The sequence below is a fragment of the Aricia agestis genome, chromosome 7 (genome assembly GCF_905147365.1).
Source record: "Aricia agestis chromosome 7, ilAriAges1.1, whole genome shotgun sequence".
Taxonomy (NCBI): Eukaryota; Metazoa; Arthropoda; class Insecta; order Lepidoptera; family Lycaenidae; genus Aricia; species Aricia agestis.
Genome location: NC_056412.1, coordinates 10,943,048 through 10,963,208, shown reverse-complemented (window position 1 = coordinate 10,963,208; position 20,161 = coordinate 10,943,048). Strand labels below are relative to the sequence as shown.

At 35.0% G+C, this 20,161-nt stretch overlaps 1 protein-coding gene across 1 annotated transcript; it reads left to right on the top strand.

Moving 5' to 3' along the window:
- Window positions 1-13,081: 13,081 nt before the first annotated feature.
- Window positions 13,082-17,063, top strand: LOC121728975 (organic cation transporter protein-like). The gene is made up of 7 exons (XM_042117330.1): window positions 13,082-13,322; window positions 13,822-14,026; window positions 14,542-14,642; window positions 14,780-14,928; window positions 15,060-15,686; window positions 16,431-16,612; window positions 16,800-17,063. The coding sequence occupies exons 1-7, from the start codon at window positions 13,147-13,149 to the stop codon at window positions 16,956-16,958; spliced, it is 1,599 nt and encodes a 532-aa protein (XP_041973264.1). The 5' UTR covers window positions 13,082-13,146; the 3' UTR covers window positions 16,959-17,063.
- Window positions 17,064-20,161: the final 3,098 nt, after the last annotated feature.

Sequence of the window (20,161 nt, the reverse complement as noted above, 5' to 3'; positions counted from 1 at the left end):
ACTTCCCCATTGTATACTTAAATTAATTGCTCCTAATAATATAATACGATTCCTTATTAGGAGTTCTCTTCATGTAAAAAATCAAATTATACCAATTATCAAGCTTAATAGTTATTGTACGTTAAGTCATTTTTTATTATTTGTCACATAATACAGGGTGTAACAAAACTAAGATACTTTAGGGTGCGAATGGGTATTTTGACTTCGCTGTGAAAGTGGCAGCGCTGAAAAAAACCTTTTTTTTTACTTTTGTATGTATGATACAAATCAGAAAATATGATCTTTCAGAGCTGCCACTTTCACAGTGAATTCTATACAAGGGACACATACAGACCCTATTGTCACTTTGTTTTGATACACCCTGTAGTGTGGGTACGACACTTCACGCGAGTGCTTTAGCGGTGTGTATTTGAAAAATGAAGTGTCTAAGGTACCGTACATTTTCCCACGATTAAAAAAAACGGTAACCTTATATTGCCAATTTCTTTTTTATAATATTATAATTAATAGCTATCCCGGCAAACGTTGTTTTGTCATATAAACAAACAAATAAGCCATAACCTTTTATATTAGTATAGTTAAAGGAAAAGAAAAGAAAACGTCAATAATAAAAAGATAATAGTCTCTTAACCTCCATTTATAAACATAAAGCAAAAAAAGAAGAAAAAAGTCAATATTTGTCGACACGTGTGAAAACATCAATAAAAGATGTTCACAAAACTTGAGTTTGTAGCTAGCAAACATCCGCTAGGAAAGGATTTCTCCAAATTCAGCTTCTAAGGGAATGGGCTGAAGTTAGTATGGAAAAACAATGAAGCGAAGTCGCCGGTAAAAGCTAACTATGAAGAACATATAATACGTAATATGTACAAAAATGCTGTTTCACACAAGTTTCACATCTGTTATTAACAAATAGGATAGATTCTAATAGTTTTTGTTAATTATTTTTAAAAGTAAATGTACATTCCTACAAGCTGTTGATGTGTCAAAATAAATAAATAATACCTAAATAATATTTGAAGATACTAATTATCGAAGCAAAAACTGTCTGCATTTTTATTTTATTTGGCGTTAAAACTATATACCTATTTGTAGTATTTTAGTACGCGAAATAAGCATTAATTATCTACATTTATTATTTTTCTTAATTTTTTTAGCTAAATAAGACATTGTTTTTTATCTTTTATCGTGATACTTTTTTTTTTCCTTTATACGTTGAACTTATTGAGATTGCTTTTGAAATCTACGAGATAGATAGCCTACTATTAAACTGATAGTGGTAATACTATTAATGTCGTAGGTTCTATATTATCATTATTATAACATTAAATCAAAACATTTACAGTGCATCTAATTGCTCGTCGAAATTTTCAAATTAATTTAAAATACGTGCGCCGCCCGGTGAAACAGACTTGTTTGTAGTACCTGCAATAAATTGCAATTAGGAAGGCTGCGTCTTGTTATCGAGTTAGCAGCTTCGAGCCTCTCTACAACACTCCAATATAACGGATCAACAAATTAATACAATATTGTTATTTACATTTTGAAGTAATGTTGTAACTTTTTATTGAAATAGTTACTTTTAGCTGCTTTTAAGGATAACATTGGCAATTTAATTTGCTGAGTACTAGTCGAAAAGCACCAGTACTGTACCTGATTTTCAATTGTGTTAGTAAAGCTAAGAGTCTTAAAATATTCGTAGAAGTCCAGGGAAGGTTTTAAAGTGACACGAAGTTCACCGGGACAGCTAGTTATTGATAAAAATTAAGCTTTATGTACGTAATGACAGCAACTCAAATACGAATTTTATAGTGACAAAAACAAAAGTTGTAGGAAGAAATGGATGAAACGAACATTCTTAAAAATGTATATCTACAATAGGCACTAAGCACATCACTAGGTAAAAGGTAAGAGAAACCCTTACGAAACAAAATAGCTATTGTTGAAAAATGATATTATATTACGTGCAAAGTTCTCTTCAACTTTCGCGCCGTATTTATACTTTGAAAAATATTTAGATAAAATAAATGCCAAATTTTCGTCGTAAATCTGTCAGCAAAACAATTCGTACCCTTTCACGAGCAATAAAATGCTACCAAGAACAGAGGCAGCGAAAAAAGTATCATAAATATAAGATTCATTTATATTCTTTCAGCGGCGACCCTCGAGGCCGAACTGAACCGTCTTTTCAATAGACAATACGGAATCTCCGAGCAGAATAAATGGCTTAAAAATTATACTTCAAATTAAAACCTCAACCCTTTTTAGTCACTGAATATTTCCGCCTCCTTGCGTTATAGATTTTTGACCACTTTGATCTCCGTCGATTCCTTTGGTGTCGTCGGATCCGCGGTTCACGGTCTTAATAATTTATTACCACTATAAAGAGATTCTTCATTGGAAGAGCTTAATTATAAAGTAAAAGTGCGCACCTGAAATAACACAGACCGAGCGACCGATCGGAAAAGTTGGATAGATGTTTTGAGCGTTTTAATTAAATTTTTTTAACAGAAGTTCAAAAAAAGAGGTTGCTTGTCTGTGCAAATGAAGCATAATGAGATATAATTACATAGCTACAAAAGGTAAAGATTTGATAAGCTTCCTTGTACTATTAGGGACATTTTCAATGATATCTAGGATACTTATTGTAGGTTACTGGGATACAAACACCTTTTGTATGTATTAAAATTCACTGCCCGACCGTTGAGTGATGTTTCACAACTTAAGGTTTCAAGGATGAAGCAAATCTATATATAATATCTATATATATATATATATATATAAAACTCAAAGGTGACTGACTGATTGACATAGTGATGTATCAACGCACAGCCCAAACCACTGGACGGATTGGGCTGAAATTTGGCATGCAGGTAGATGTTATGACGTAGGCATTTGCTAAGAAAGGATTTTGATAAATTCCAACCTCAAGGGGTTCAAATAGGGGATGAAAGTTTGTATATAATAATACTTCTTAACGCGAGCGAAGCCGCGGGCAAAAGCTCGTTAATTATAAAGTTATAAACTATAACAAAATCGCTTTAATTGCTTGATTATTCTAGTCGAGTCTAGAGACTTTTGACACCCACCAGTTCCCAAGCTGTTTGCTCCGCCTACATCTGGTAGCAAACTAATTGTTTATCGAAATTATTTATCACTATAATTGGACTTCAATGTAGTAGCTGTCAACGTATCCACTGGATATTGCACTAACTATTAATCATTACCTATCCACACACAAAATTTCTTTACTACGATGAAAAAAATTCCCAAAATGAAAGCGTAATTTGTATACGTTGTCAACAGCGAACATCCCGGCCGGAGTAAACAAAATATTAGAGAACATATTTTAAGCACGCACGTAATAAAATTCGCTCGCTCCACGGGATTTTCCCGTAGATTCCCCGTAACAGATGAAGGAACAAATCCGCTGTTAATTACCCATTCGTGTGTAATCTTTTAATTAACTGAATGTAAACTTATTAGCGATGCTGACAGACTCCCTGACGCGTAAGCTTCGAGTGTGACTTGTTTACGTATTAAATATTAATTACGTGTTTTATACTAGATACATTATAATATGAATACATCGCATAATATTATGTATCCACGCGTAATAGGAGTGAGCACGCTGAGACGGGCCGTGCCGGGGCTCATCGCAAAAATCCGCCTCCATACAATTTGTATGGAAGCGGATGCGCGTATCGCACACTGTGTCGGGGCGCAGCGGATTTCCATACAAATTGTATGGAGGCGGATTTTTGCGATGAGCCCCGGCACGCTGAGCCCCGGCACGGCCCATTATTAAGAAGTCAAATATTTTGTGTTGCTTATTTTGTGTTTTTCTGCTACATAGAAGCTGTGAAATTATCAGTGTCCACCTACAGACGGAGTTAGGCAAAGAAAAGACCAATCAAAATAGGGATAAAGTTTCCATAAATCATAATAATATATACTTCAGACTTCTTCAAATTTGTGTCAACATTTTACTAGTTCGTAGTAAAATGTGGACACGTACTGCATGCTATCTAATAACCAATTTGACACATATTATAACATAATATTTAATTCACTGCCTGGTGCGAGTTAATCTCAGCTGTTATCGCAATTAAGCGTTTGTGTCACGGAGGTACTCTCAGTTCCGCAAGCTGACATAATGCAGCGGTAGACAGTCGGACACATAAAGAGAATACCCATGTCACGGGCAGCGTCAGGTGCGCTTAACAGATTTGGGTGATACACCACAGTGCAGCATTGTGTGCGCCGTGTAAATGCATAATTGACACGGGCTTAGACCGCAATCGACTGATCCGCACTACCTACGGGAATCGCGCGGTGCACTATTGGTTACAGATGCAATTGTGATTTAGTTTATAGAATTGTAAAAGTATAATGATATACAGTGTGTAACAAAAATAAGTGATAATACTTTAGGGTGTGTACATGTTCCTTGTAAAGAGTTCACTGTGAAAGTAGCAGCGCTGAAAAACGAAAAAAAATTTTCACTTTTGTATGGGCAACGGCCCGAGCGTCACAAGTTTCCCCATACAAAAGTGAAAAAAAAATTTGGTCTTTCAGCGCTGCTACTTTCACAGTGAACTCTCTACAAGGAACACGTACAGACCCTAAAGTATTATCACTTGTTTTTGTTACACCCTGTATATTATATATAATGCAATCATGGCTTATATACGAGACAATATAGAATATAAGTTGGGGAGGAGGGGAAGAGAGAGAAAAAAGAGTCTCAAAGTTTCCCAAAAAATTCCAACCTACCTTAATATGGTCCCGAAATGCAAAATGGATCACACAGAAACTTTTAAAATTTGTTAACCACGCAAGAACCGATAAAAAGTATCCTATGTCCTTTCCCGGGATTCAAAGCATCTCCATACTAACAGCAAATCGGTTCAGTGGGCGTGAAGAGGTAAGAGACAGACAGACAGACTTTCGCATTTAAAATATTAGTATGGTTTAAAAATCACTTATAATAACAAGTAGGAGTCCTGCTTCGTACAAGTTGTTTGTCAGGTTGTCAAAGTAAATCTCTGTGAAGCTATCTTGGCTCGGAGACAATAATCCCGGGAGTGTCACCCACCTGTCATCTGACGCGGCTGCCTTCTCACTGGCCCGTGTACTGCCACTTCATTTGATAAAGCTTTGGACCATTACAAAATAAACACTCCATAATATAGAATTGGTACACGAGACTTATGACTGCACTTAAAGACATTTAATAATGATTAAACTTTAATTTTATGAAGAGTTTGACAGATATGGGGCTTATGTCAAAATATTCGACCCTGAGTGCGGCAGCACTAGTTGTAATTTCGAATAAGTGCACCTGCACCTGGTTTTTAAATAAAGAATTTTCGTTCGTATAGCACACAGAATGAGCTTATTAAAAATGAAAATGTATTGATAATTCGTTAAAGTTCAGCTAAATTTATGCTTATGAACCTAAAAGGATGCACTCAACTTCGCAGTAAGGTGTTAGAAGCTGCTTTAAACTTACAATCACAGACATAGATCATGATAGATAGCGCATGTGTATGTACTTCGCGTGCCATATCGCGCTCCCAGACGACGAGCAATGCTCGTCTTTCAAAAGTCTGTTCTTTAGTCTGCTATCGGAATCAGACGTCAATCGGAATTTTCAAAATGCCTAAATGCCTAAAAGTGCCGTATTGAGCTGTAGAAATTCAAATAGAAACGTTGGCCTTGATAATGGGCACTTTTCTTATCATCGGTACGTCACAGTAGCTATAAAAAAGTGGCACGCTTGTTTTCATACAAATGGAGCGACATGCGGTATCTATCTTGATCTATGTCTGTGCTTACAACCCTTAAGCGCTTTCTTGAGTCGGAGCAAAAAAGCGTCGGACTTTTAAAAACAGGAAGCTAACTGTTCAGAAGAGTTAAGTGGGAAGTTAACAGGCTAAGTTTTATTTTTATTTATGAACAGTTTGGCGGCTACCGATGTAAGAAATACACACTTTAACACTTAAATTCTCTCGCGAAGAAAATTAAAAAATGATAAAGACTGTTTATACAACCTGTTGTAAAGTTTATACTTTAGTTTAAAAATTTTTAATTGGAAACATTTTTATACAAAAAATTTAGATAAAATATAAACAAACAATCAGTCACTTATTGTCGTGTTAATTATTGTTGCTCTTGCGTATTGTAAACGATATTTTAATGTATAAAAACTTTTAATTCAAGTTTTATATATATTAAATCGTTTTGATATACATTAAAACTTTGTTAAATATTCATTAGCCATTAAAAAATTATCACTAGATTACATAATAAGTTATTGGTAAAATCAATAACGGACATATTGGGAGTATAATATCCTTAATATCATAAATTATAATACTAAGTAAGTAAATAAAAACATATAATATTATACAATTGACACAGATATATCATTAGGCTACGTTCCCAAAGTAAAACTAGCAACAATTTTGTACAAATAAGACGAAGCGTAAAAATGATGATCACGTGGCAAATTTATGCAAACTACAATCAATTTTCACATAATAAGGGGGAGAAATTGAAAATGGAACAAATTTTATCGGTTCTTTAAACTTTCCTAAACGACTATTAAGAGTATGGCGAGCACGTTTTATCGGAAACGCAGAAGCGATGATAATGGTGGCACATAAAGTACGGGCGTTTGGGCGCCGGGCGGTTATAGATTTCGCAACTTACCAACTTTCCGCCATTATGCGGCCCGCGAAATGCCTGCGAATTGTCAATTACATGTCCGTTAATGTGTTCCCAAACTTGGTCGGCCTGTTTATTTACTTTAGTTTGTATTTGGTAATTTAGAGTTCTCCTTGGCTTCCCACACCGATTTAGGTGAAACAGCCGATTTCATTGAAACCATTAAGTGTTGCAAGCACACATACACACATTATGGGCATAGAAACGGAACTGTTGAATCCACGATCATTGTCTCGAGGGCAAAGCTGTAAACTTCGGAGGTGTTAGAACTAGGGTTGTTGTATGCTGACAACACACGTTTTCGGCAGCGCACCGTAGATGCCGGAAAATGTTAAGAGATTCCAAATTTATACCACGGCAAGGGAAGAGATCGCATACATATAATATTATATGTTATGTTATTATGTATTGTATATATTTTGTCCATGACTATAACGCATAATCAATAGGTCTGATTTTAAATCAGTATATTTATTGCTAATTTAATAATAAAAGTAGCAATACATTTTGTACTGACAACATGGGGGTGAGCCAAAGTCTTTTCGTTTTCGCTTCGTTATAGAATCACCGATGAAAATGTATGGTATTGACATAAGCGTTCGTTAATTATGACGTTGACGTTCGACTCGTCTTATGTCAATTCCATACATTTTGATCGGCGATTCTATAACGAAGCGAAAACGAAAAAGTTTCGGCTAAATGGCCTGGTAAGGCTTTAATTATTTATTATTTGTGTAGTTTTGATCATGCCGGTAGATAGAAAAGTTTTCGAGTAGGTTTTGTTTATTCTTAGTATATTGAACTACATTTAATTTGGCAATACCAATAAAAAACCACAGGAAAAAAAAAACAACGTACATCCGACACACGATAAGTCGCATTAAAGAAATACAAGTACAGTTTTAGTGTCTTACATAAATTTCCGTTTTCAGCGATGCAAAGAACAATCCGTCCGCTTTGAATCTGTGAACGTATTAGCATTGAATTTGAATAGAACAAACAAAGGGATTCGAGACAGTGTGCTTTCGTAGGCGATTGTAAATATACTATCGTAAAACTCCTTAGCCGGGACGTCCTTTTATTCATACGACATTTGTGTTTTATCAATTTTTCGTACGATTTGTTTTTTTAAGAAGTAGTACCAAGAAAGTTTAAATCTTTACTGTTGCCAGAGACCAGTAAAATTTATTGCTCTATGCTGTTGCTTATAATATTATAGAATGCTTATAATCTGATAGCGTATCAAGCGCTGGTAAATTTGTTATTTGTATATTTTTTTGTTTGTTTTTGTCTTACCTGTTTAAAAGTTTATTTGTTGATTTTTATTGTATGTATGCGAATTCGGATGTCATTTTCGCTTTGCGATTAAACCCTTAATTAATAAAGATTAAAAGAAAAGAGTTGAAATCTTTACTGTTGCTTATAATATTATAGAATAATATATATAAGCTACTGCATGATAAGTAAATATTTATACGTGGGAGAGCCATGCCTCGGCACGAATGGGCCGGCTCGACCGGAGAAATACTACGTTCTCACAGAAAACCGGCGTGAAACAGCGCTTGCGCTGTGTTTCACCGAGTGAGTGAGTTTACCGGAGGCCCAATTCCCTTCCCTATCATCCCCAATTCCCTTCCCTTCCCATCCCTACCCTCCCCTATTACCCTATTCCCTCTTAAAAGGCCGGCAACGCACCTGCAGCTCTTTTGATGCTGCGAGTGTCCATGGGCGACGGAAGTTGCTTTCCATCAGGTGACCCGTTTGCTCGTTTGCCCTCTTATTTCATAAAAATAATAATAATAATAATAATCTATACATATAATAAAACTGTAGAAATGACAATTCTGTACATTAAAGATATCCAAAAAATAATAAGCGGGGGCTGTTACTACATCGCTATAGAAGCCAAAACTGTGGTTAGTTTTTTGTCAATCTGTCTGTCTGTCTGTCTGTATGTTTGTTCCAGCATCACACGAAAACTACTGATCCGATTTGAATACGGTTTTCGCAGTTATATTTGTCTTCTCCCAACTTAACATCTGGTGTACAAAAATTTTTCCCCCCACCTCTCCAAGGGGTCAAAAGAGGGGGTAAGATTTTGTACCAAACTTTTTTCTTTAACACGAAAACTACTGATCCGATTTGAATACGGTTTTCGCAGATATATTTAACTTCTTCCAACTTAACATCTGGTGTATAAATTTTTCCCCCCTCACCCCTCTAAGGGGACCAAAGAGGGGGTCAAATATTGTATCAAACTTTTTTCTTCAATGGACTAACTTCATATTATTAACTGTATTTTCCAATTTACTATCTGGTTGTCTGGTTGCCAAGCAAAACATGTTGCGTCGTTAGTGTTGAGTTTTAATTCTCCTTTAGGATCAAACGAAGTTATTTATTAAAAGTGAAATTAATCTAACCAAAACTAAACATACAGATTTTGAGTGTCGTTTGATTAACATGCGGGAGGCTTTGCCCCCGGCCTTAATTGGGGGGGCTACGCCCCCCCAAACCCCCCCCCCCCCCCCCCTCCTGGTAATGTTGCTAAGCAAAATGGTGTTGCGTCGTTAGTGTTGAGTTTTACTTCTCTTTCCTTAGAATCAAAGTAAGTTATTTATTAAAAGTGAAATTAATCTAACCCAAACTAAACATGCAGATTTTGCGTGTCGTTTGATTAATATGCGGGAGGCTTTGCTCCTGCCCTTACTTGGGGGGGCTGCGCCCCCCCAAAAAACCCCCCTCCTGGTAATGTTGCAAAGCAAAATGGTGTTGCGTCGTTAGTGTTGAGTTTTACTTCTCCTTCTTTATAATCAAAGTAAGTTATTTATTAAAAGTGAAATTAATCTAACCAAAACTAAACATGCAGATTTTGCGTGTCGTTTAATTAATATGTGGGAGGCTTTGCCCCTGCCCCTACTTAAGGGGGCTGCGCCCCCCCCCTCCCAGTAATGTTGCCAAGCAAAAACATGTTGCGTCGTTAGTGTTGAGTTTTAATTCTTATTCGTTAGGAACAAACTAAGTTATTAATTAATAGTGAAACATGTGAAACATACAGATTTCGAGTGTCATTTGATTAATATGAGGGAGGCTTTGCCTGGATATGGACAGACGGACAGGGTGATATTATATCTTTGTACTCGGGTTCCGTTTTTTACCATATGAGTAAGGGACCATAAAAAGGAGAGAATTATCCATTTCCGTTATTATACTATGGTAACGCCTACGAAGTCGCGGGAAACAGCTATCCATACTAATATTATAAATGCGAAAGTGTATTTGTTTGTTTGTCCTTTCTTCGCAGCCTAACGAAGCAACCAATTGACTTGATTTTTGGCATCGACTTAGTTGAAAGGATAGAGAGTAACATAGGCTACTTTTGGTCTTGGAAAAACATCATGTTTCTAAAGGAGATTTGCAAGAATATTCGTATTGTACACGATTTTCGAATTTTACGCGAGCGAAGCCGCGGGCAAAAGCTAGTAGTAATAATAAAATAATTAAATTAATCACATACACAGATCCGGAACCTTTATAGTTTCGGTCTGTCCGTCCGTCTGTCCGTCTGTCTCCGCGCGGTCCGCCTGTCTCAGAGACTATAGGGCCTACAAAGCTGTAATTTGGCATGTATACATATATTAATGATGCTGACAAAAAGGTATATAAAATCTTAATTTTTCTTATGGTACCTCCCCTACACGTCAAGCGGGGATGTTTTCTTTTTCGCGTCCACCCCACCGTGTGGGGTGTCGTTAGATAGGTTTAAAAATGTGATCATTTTTCGATTTAGGGATCTATTTGTGAAATATGAAGTTTCAAAGCGGAAAAAATCGTCAGAGTCCAGTGTTCCCCCTTCTACCAGCTAAACGGTTGCTTCTGGAAATGTGAAAAAATTCACGGAAGTAGGAAATATTATGCTAAATTTAAAAGGAAAATTATCACGGCTAAGCAGCCTTAGTAAGTTATATGAGTAATAGTCGATCAACTAAAAAAAATTCGGCAAAGCATAAAGAAAATTTTCGCTAAAATTCTTTTGAACGTACTTAAAATGATGTTGTTAGTAATGCAATTAACACGTTATAAATGTACATTCATTGGCCATACAAAAATTATCAAAAAATCGCGGTACTACGGAACCCTATACCTATTGCGCGTGGCCCGACACGCACTTGGCCGGTTTTCTTTTAGATATTTCACATTGCGCAATAAGCTAATACGAGGAGGAATCATATAATCTTATCTCTATTCTAGTGCGAAATTACATAAGCTGCCAACGTTGAAGGTATTTATTTATACGGTTGAATTTAAACAAAGTTTATTTATCTGGGAAAATACCTCATGTCATAAATAGGTAGGTTAGGTTAGGTTATAGGTGTGCCCCTGATTTTAAAACTACATGTTTTAAAATCAGGGGCACACCTAACATTTGAAAATAAACTAAAAAAAATGCATTCATTTTAAAATTAAGACAGCTCAAATATAAGTCACATAATAATGAAGATTTTATCACATTTTTCTTTTTAAATAATATGTATACTCGTAGTTTAAAGTTATACGTGTACTTCAAGCATCTCCTGTTATATTTTATTAAAATGAACAAAATATACAAAACTAAAGAGGAAAACTGGAATTTTAGAATAAGTATTACTGACTGTCGAGTGCCAAATAAAACGGATTAAAGTTGCTGTTTGCTAGTACTATTAGATTAAAACGTTATAAAAGTCAAAAATAATTGTTGAAATATTAAAGAAAACGTTTTATCTTTTATTGAGGTTAAGTCGTTTAGATCATCCGATTGTGTAACACCTGATAACAGCTATACAGATAATAAACAGTTATTTTCCAGACACATAACTTCCAATCGTTTTATAATAGCAATTTTGCTATCAGAATAAGGTTCCATACACACGTTTTGGACTACAGTTTTATTAAGCTTCAGCCAAACCTACGCGTCAGTGACGCGTCGCGTCTGCAACGCGAAACTGGGCGTGCACACCTGCGCGACTACGGTGCGAAACGTGAACTTCATTTGTTAATTAACAGTCACTAAACGACGCACGACTTTATCTGGTGTTAGGTGTAAATGCTAAATTGTTGTGGTAATGACATCCTCGTACTTATATAACATCAAAGTCGGACGGGTCGGACGGACGGACATGAGGTTTGCGAGGTGTAAAGCTTGCTTTTGATTTGGAAGGTGCAGAGGAATAAAACACGTCCACAATGGTCAAGTCAAATTAATTTAATATCATGATGTAATCCAACAAAACGTAAACAAATCAAAAAATTATAAACTAAAGAGATGTACAAAATAATAAAAAAAGGTTTTAAAAAAGAAGTCTAGTTATGTACACTACAAAACACATGTCTGACAACTAGACGCGCACGTCCCGCGTTGCAGCCGCGCAGGTGTGGACAGCGCCATAAGATTACAATATGGGCAGCGTCCGCCGCGCGGTAGACGCTACCCCTTCGCAGTCGCTTTGGTCGCGTAGGTTTATTGGAAGCCTTAGTGAATAATATTTTACCATTTCACGTCAAAAGGTGATAATAATATTATGGTTTGATTAAATTAGATAAATAATTTAATACAAGACAAAGGATAGTTGCTCAAAGATTAATTCTATAAATAAAAATCAAATACCGACCAAGCAAAAATATAAATAAAATAAATAAGTACAGTAATATAATTGGTTCCTTGTGTACGGTACTCGATTTATTGAAATATTTTAAACCCCAGAGGAACACAGCATTTTTCCCTATAAAAAGTACCATCCAGAGCAGAAATGCATACCAAAAGCAAATGAGGAAATTTTAAAGAATTATTAAAAAAAAAATATCCCAATCCCCTACCCTATTCCCTTCCCTACCCTCCCCTATTCCCTTTCCTTCCCCTCCCTACCCTCCCCTATTACCCTATTCCCTCTTAAAAGGCCGGCAACACGCACCTGCAGCTCTTCTGATGCTGCGAGTGTCCATGGGTGACGGAAGTTGCTTTCCATCAGGTGACCCATTTGCTCGTTTGCCCCCTTTCATAAAATCGTTTCATAAAAATAAAATAAAAATACATCCTTGTGCATTTGTAAATATTAACGAGGCATTAACTTTTGAAGAGATTATGAAGTAAAAAATAAATTAAATTATTACAGAGTATTGCGTAACAACTTCTAAAGCTGTTACTTATGATACGCTCAATTACCTCAATGTGTCAAAAAAGATAACTACGGAATGTTTTTTATAACAATAATCCGCTCTGTGTGTAATCGCCTTCGTAAGGAAAATATTTACTCACACGTTTGCTATAAGAACTGATTCATCCATCATGGGTAGTAAAGTTTGTAACAGACTGGCAGTGTTCACTTTCTTCAAAAAGTGTTATCTTACTTTCATATTTTCTAAGGACAAAAATCTTTAAGAATGTGCAAAGAAGTGAATAAAGACATACATCCACATAAAACTATAGATATCGCAGGGATTTTAGAAAAATTCGGCCAATATCAAATGTGGCAGTATTTCTTAATATGCCTACCGACTATTTTTGTTTCCATGACGAACGTGAACTACGTGTTTGTTGCTGGAGAAGTTAATCACAGGTTAGCTAAAAATATTACAATTATAATAACTTATGTCTGAAATATAAATTATAAACCGAAGCAGCTATACAGATGGAAAATTATATTGCTCAATAAAAAACATTAAAATATAAATATAATGTATGTATTAAGTATGACGTATGATTAATGTACATTGTATAAAAAAAAAACAAAGTAAAAATATTTTAGAGTGTGTCCCGACTCCCGAGTATGTGGCCCTCATACTCGTATAGTTCACTGCGAGAGTTCACTGCGAGAGTAGCAGTGCTGAAAGAGTTACTTTTAACTTATTTGTTTCTAGGAAAAAACCTAACGTCATGAACCTGCCCTTGCAAAAATTAATAAAAGAAGTAATTAAAAAAATTAAAAAAAAAAGTCTTTGGGCATCTACTCATAGTGAACCTATATAAGGGACACTTAGACCCTAAAGTATTATGACTTTGTTTGGTTTAACCCGTTTAATTAATATATAAAGGTAATAAATAGACTTAATTTTTAGATGTCGTGTTCCGGAGTGCGAATCCACGAATCCAGTATTTTCGCCAAACTGGTGGCCAGACTCGGCTATCGGCAGTTGCGATAAACCTATTCTAAACCTTACCTCATTAGAAAATGACTCCGTTTGTACTAACACGAGCTTCACAGCCAGCTTGGAGAAATGTACAGACTTATTGTATGAAAATAATGACACTATAGTAGCTGAGGTAGTATATTTTTATTTTACAACTTAGGCACGTTAGGCAAATGATGGAGCTTTGGACTCTAAGCATTCTCATCTAGTTATCGAGCCTTTTCCTAAGTCAGCGGAGATGAAGGATTCAGCTACAATGTAGCACTGAGAGGTAATATTTCATAATTCATTTATATAGTTATTGAACAACACTGGCGTGCTATTCTCGGTATGGATCAAATTATATTAGGTGCCGACATTTCCATTACAAGTTGAATGTTATTGAAAAGATTTTTTTCCACTTGCCTGTAAGTTGTAATATTAAATTGCATGTCACGGTTAGGAGTATATTGCCAACCATAATAATACTTAGCAATAATTTTATTAACTTATCTTGGCATAAATACTATTTTTTTTCCTTAACATGTGTATGATAATTTTGTTCTGTTTACGGAGAATTTGTAGTTGTCTTCATATCAACATTGTTCTCTTAATTACTATAAAATACTTTTATTGCATAATCTAATATTTATCTGTTTATGCTTATAGTTCAATCTTGGTTGCGAGCCATTCAAAGTGAGCTTTGTGGGAACTATTCGTGGTATTGGATCTATAATAGCAGTAGTGGTAGCTGGTTGGATGAGTGACAGGTATGAGTACTATATTATATTTTTTTTAATAATATACATTTCATTTAATTTTAGTAAATACATGTACACGCGGTAGCGTGTCAAGCCAAGATCCAGCATAAATCTATATTATTATTGATGACTGTAACATGTTACAGGTTTGGACGCAAGCCTACCATAATTTTAGGAGCTGTTGCGTGCGTCCTAGGAAATTTAAAGGTATTAGCAAGATACGAAGTATATTTGTTTATTGAATTTCTGGAAGCAGCTATTGCATTAGCTGTATACACAGCAGGACCAGTGTTAAGTAAGTTATTAAATTATATTTATTAAGTGTTTTAGATTTATTAAGTTTTACACTTATTAATTTATTAAGTGTATTACATTTTGTGTAATTTAATTCAATCTAGTCTAAAGTGTATAAATATTATTTTTCAGTGTCAGAAAGTAGTACTTCTAAAACTAGGACTCTGGCAGGAGTTTTGTTCGCTTACTCTGTTTACATGGGGGAAGCACTTCTAGCTTGTGCTGCTATGGGACTACCCTACTGGAAACATTTACTTCACGTTATATGTAGCCCACCTTTGCTTTTTATTTCGTACATACTCATCATGGATGAGAGTTTGAGATGGCAAATTATAACCGGTAGATTAGATAAAGCGAGGATCACACTTCAACGAATCATGCAAATTAATAAATTTGAATATGAAAACGGTAAAGTTGAAAATATTACAGACGACGAAATTAGAAAAGCACTGAACGTAAATGAAGGGGAAAAGAAAGAAGGAACGAAAGATATATTTAAATCAAAACTAATAGTAATAAGACTCGTAGCAGGAACAATCTGGAGGTTATCAGTTAGTTTTATATACTATACACTCGTAGTAAATTCTGTATATTTACCGGGCAACAAGTATACAAACTTTCTGTTGTCCGCTTTGACTTCTTTTCCTGGTGAATTATTTTCAATGTACTTGATGAATAAGTTCGGTAGAAGAAAACCTTTGATGGCTGGATTTCTGGTGTGTGGCGCAACATGTATAGCCAGTTCTTATGTACCCAATGGTAAGTTATGCTTTTTAGGGTTCCGCAGTAAACAAGGAGCTACTCTATGTTGTCGCTCCTGGCGACACAGGAGATACAGTGGTGGGAATGTGTGGTGGGCCAAAGCCTGTAAAATAAAACTATATTGTACTAAATGTTCCGCGCGGCTTCGCCCGCGTAATTTAGGAATATCACGGAAACCGTTAATTTTTCCGCAAAAAAAGAAACCTATGTCCTTGCTTGTAGTCTATTCTTCATATATGCCAAATAACATAGTTTCTTAAGATAATAAGCAATTTTAAATAATTTCCTCCGTCTTTTCCACATTTTCCTCTATTTCTTCGCTCTTGTTAGTCTTAGCGTGATAAGGTATGGCGTATAGCCTTCCTCGATAAATAGGCTATCTAACACTGAAAGAATTTTTCAAATCTAACCAGTAGTTCCTGAGATGAGCGCGTTCAAATAAGCCCTTTCAAATAATTATTTCACCCCGTTTTTCCACACTTTCCTCTATTTCTTCGCTCCTAATACTATTAGCGTGATAAAATATAGCCAATAGCCTTCCTCGATAACTAGGCTATCTAACACTGAAATATTTTTAAATCGGACCAGTAGTTCCTGAGATTAGCGCGTTCAAACAAACAAACAAACAAGCAAACTAACAAACTCTTCCGCTTTATAATAATATTATAGTACAGAAGTATAGATAATGATAGTGTTGAATTTTCTTCCCTCATTTTATTAAATCTTACGTAAACTTTTCAGATCTAACGTGGTTGAAGATTCTTTTATTTTTGATTGGCAAACTCTTGGCTTCAGCGAGTTTTACCGCTTCGGTAGTGTACACGTTGGAACTGTTTCCTACAAGCGTGCGAGGTTTCTGCAGTGGGATATGCACACTAGCCGCATGTGTGGGGACGATGCTAGCTCCGCTCACTCCTGCATTGGTAACACCATAGACAAAATCAATTTATTTTTTTTAAATATTTTTTTTAAATAATCATCCTATTTTATTACTGCACATATTATTATCTTTAAAATATCTTCAGTCGCTTATATTATACCTATTATTTAATGGTATCATGATAATTTGTTGTTGCTACTATCATCATTGTAAAAAAATTTGTGTTTCAGAGTGCAGTTTCTCCGATCCTCACTTCTTTTTGCATTGGGTTGTTATCTGTTGTTTCTTTTACTTTATTATTTACAACACCTGAGACGCACGGCAAGGCTCTATCTAATACTATAGAGGAAATAACAGCAGAGAGCCGTAAAGAAGCAAACTCTCCGTGAATAATAAACGTGAAGGGACCTACAATTTAGTAAAGAAGAAAACGAACATTTCGCGCCAGAAGTAACAATATCTATAATATTTGTTGATAGAAGAATAATTGTTTTTTGTTACGAGTTTTTTTTATGAAGTTAACAATTAATAAATTATTTTTATTTCGATTATGTTATTTTTATTTAAATTTGTATGAGGAACGTTTGAATTTCCTATCACATTAATTTTGGTTGATAAAATATCTCAAATTCTAATAATTGTTATTTTTAATGCAAAGTATAAATAGAATACAATACCGTGATTTGTATCAAATATATATTTAGGTTTACAAAGACATAATAGAATCGAGCCTTGGTCACTAAATCCTCGGGAGGCACGTAAAGAATACAAGACGACCGTAGGCAAATCTCCAAACGTATATTGATAAATCCTCACGATCGCTCCGGCTTTGCGAATTGCGTTTTCCGTTGCAAGTTGTGCCTTGTATTACATTCCCTTTCACGAGATTACGATTTTGAAACGCATTGTTAAGTCTTGAAAGCATGGGCGTTGAAGGGTTTTCTACTGTAATATTCGCGTATACGATTTAGTTTAGTGTTTTATCTGTATTAAACGAGATTATAGATCTTCGATGTTTTTTATTTAAATTTAGAATTAAATCATCAAAATCATCATCATCATCTCGTGCCATCTTTATATCGAAGATCGGCGGTCAGTACCTACATAAGTAATTTCTTCCGGTCTTAGGCTAATTAATAATTTCTTAAATTTCCGATAGCTACATAATATATCATCAAAAAAAATCAACATAACAGCGGTAGAACCACAGGATCATTACAATCTATACTAATATTATAAAGCGGAAAAGTTTGTTTGTTTGAACGCGCTATATTTTATCACGCTAAGGGCCTGTTTCTCCGCTTCCTGATAAGGCTATCCACCACTTAATTTGACAGATGAAGTATGGAAAATCTGTCAAATAACCCAATCGGGCACCTTATCAGGAAGCGGTGAAACAGGCTATAAGACTAAAAGGAGCGAAGAAATAGAGGAAAATGTGGAAAAAACGGGGTAAATTATTTGAAAGTCTAAATAAATCTCACGAACTACTGGAGCAATTTTTATTTTATTTGGTACAAATAAGAAGTAGAATACGTGAAGGATTAGGCTATTCTTGTAGACAAATTTTTCTGTGAAAAATCTAATTTACGCGGACGAAGCCGCGCGGAACGTCTAGTTAAATATAATATTAAAGTGATAAAACTTTCATCTAAAATGTAGATCAACTTGTTCTCCTATCGTCCCTTCTAATTGCAAGTATGATAATTTCCCCAAAAAATGTTAGTATTCACAATAGCAAACAAAACTTACACATCCCATACAACAGTCCACAATATACTGTGTACAAAAGTGCAATTGCAGAAAGAGCCTTCACGAACGGGATTCATTTCCTTAGTCTTTAAAACTGTAATTACCACCGTTATAAAGTGCTTAATTGAGATATTGAAGTCACGTACTCCATTTGTGCGAAGACATAAAGCTTCCTAATGTCGGGAGAACTGTCCAACTCGAGCCGTTGGCCGGCGCCCGCCGCGCAAACTACACACCCACAGGCCACAACTCGTTTAAACGCTGTGGAAATTATTCTTCCAGAAGATATACGGGGTATACCTTAAGGAACGCTTTGTTATATTCGTTTGTTTACATCTATTTCTTTTCACAACTTTTGAAAGACACAAAATTACAGTCAGGGAATAAAGAAAATTATTGACCTTTATGGGTGTTTTAGCACATTGATGACAATTTAAAAGATGTTACGGTACTTAAAATTATACCCATTTTCTGTTCAGTCATAACGCAAAAATATGAGAGTCTGAAAGAGCTTGATAAACCGGCGTTAGTTACGATTTCGCACATGCTCTAAAAGATCTTTCTGAGTCTAGTTTAAAGATATTACAATAATATTTAAATTATGTCAGTGAACAGCGACAAACTAAAAGAAGCTAAATTATGATTGAACACTTCATTTGGAGTGTAATGGCTTAAGTGAAAATGGTATTTAGCTCCAGCCACCTCAATTATTGGAGGGATATTAGATAAACATTTGATCAGTGACGGAGTTATGTTGTCTGCGTGTTGTGAAGGATTCGTAGAATATTCAGGGCATTGCTGAGATTTGGCGTCTCGCTGCAGGTACCAGATTCACGTGGCCAGCATACTTGCGGTTCTTTGAAGAGGCAAGCTATTTCCATAGAATAATGCCTTCTAAACTATTCAATACATTCGAACTATCACGCCATAAAATTATTATCTTTATTTCCAACACGGTGTTTCACGTACGCGTGTCATTTATTTTTTATTTACTTCTACTTAGATGAGTTTTATGCATGTTTTACGAACTTTTTGTGTAAAATATTTCGTAGAGTTTACCCTCGGTGGACTTTTTTCTATCTTTGTTAATAAAAATATCAATTGTAAAAAAATGCATTGATCTTATAATAGAGCTTTTGTGGGTACAAAAATATTAAATTAAAGTAAAATTGTGCTTCAAATTAAACCAGCTGCCACTAAGACCAAAAGGGTTGAGGAGAGCCTTATTATTATCAATGGTAAAAATATTTCATATACCCTGTTAAAGTATGCAAAATATAGTTACTTTTAATTGCACTCATAATCAAATGAAATAAAATATTTTGTAACGAAACATTTGTACAAGAAAACTCGGGATTGTCTCTGAAAATTTCACAATTGTCGCTAGCCGAAAAACTATTTTTATATAACATTAGCATAATTTAAAAGACTCGTATTACAAAACAATACAGATGTAGCATAATGAGCGCAGACTGAGGCAAAGGCACTCCTAATATGATTACGAATTTGCATAAGCACATTTGCTCTGATTCTGACACCCACGCTGTAATATTAACTCTTGTTGTTTTTACTTTTTAAATAATAATTCCACGATGGCGTATTAAAAATGCAAATTACAAATTAATATTTAAACTGATATGATTGAGCGCGATACTTGAGTCGAAATCAATTTAATAAAATTAATTTATGATATAATCAAATAAAAACAATTTAAACAATTATTGGCTCATCAGAAGCTACGCTAATACATTCTAAAACAATCTATAAGGTAGATAAAGGTAATAACCGTCTTAATTGGATTTCATCGAAATTTTAATAATAATTTAATATACTTCAAATT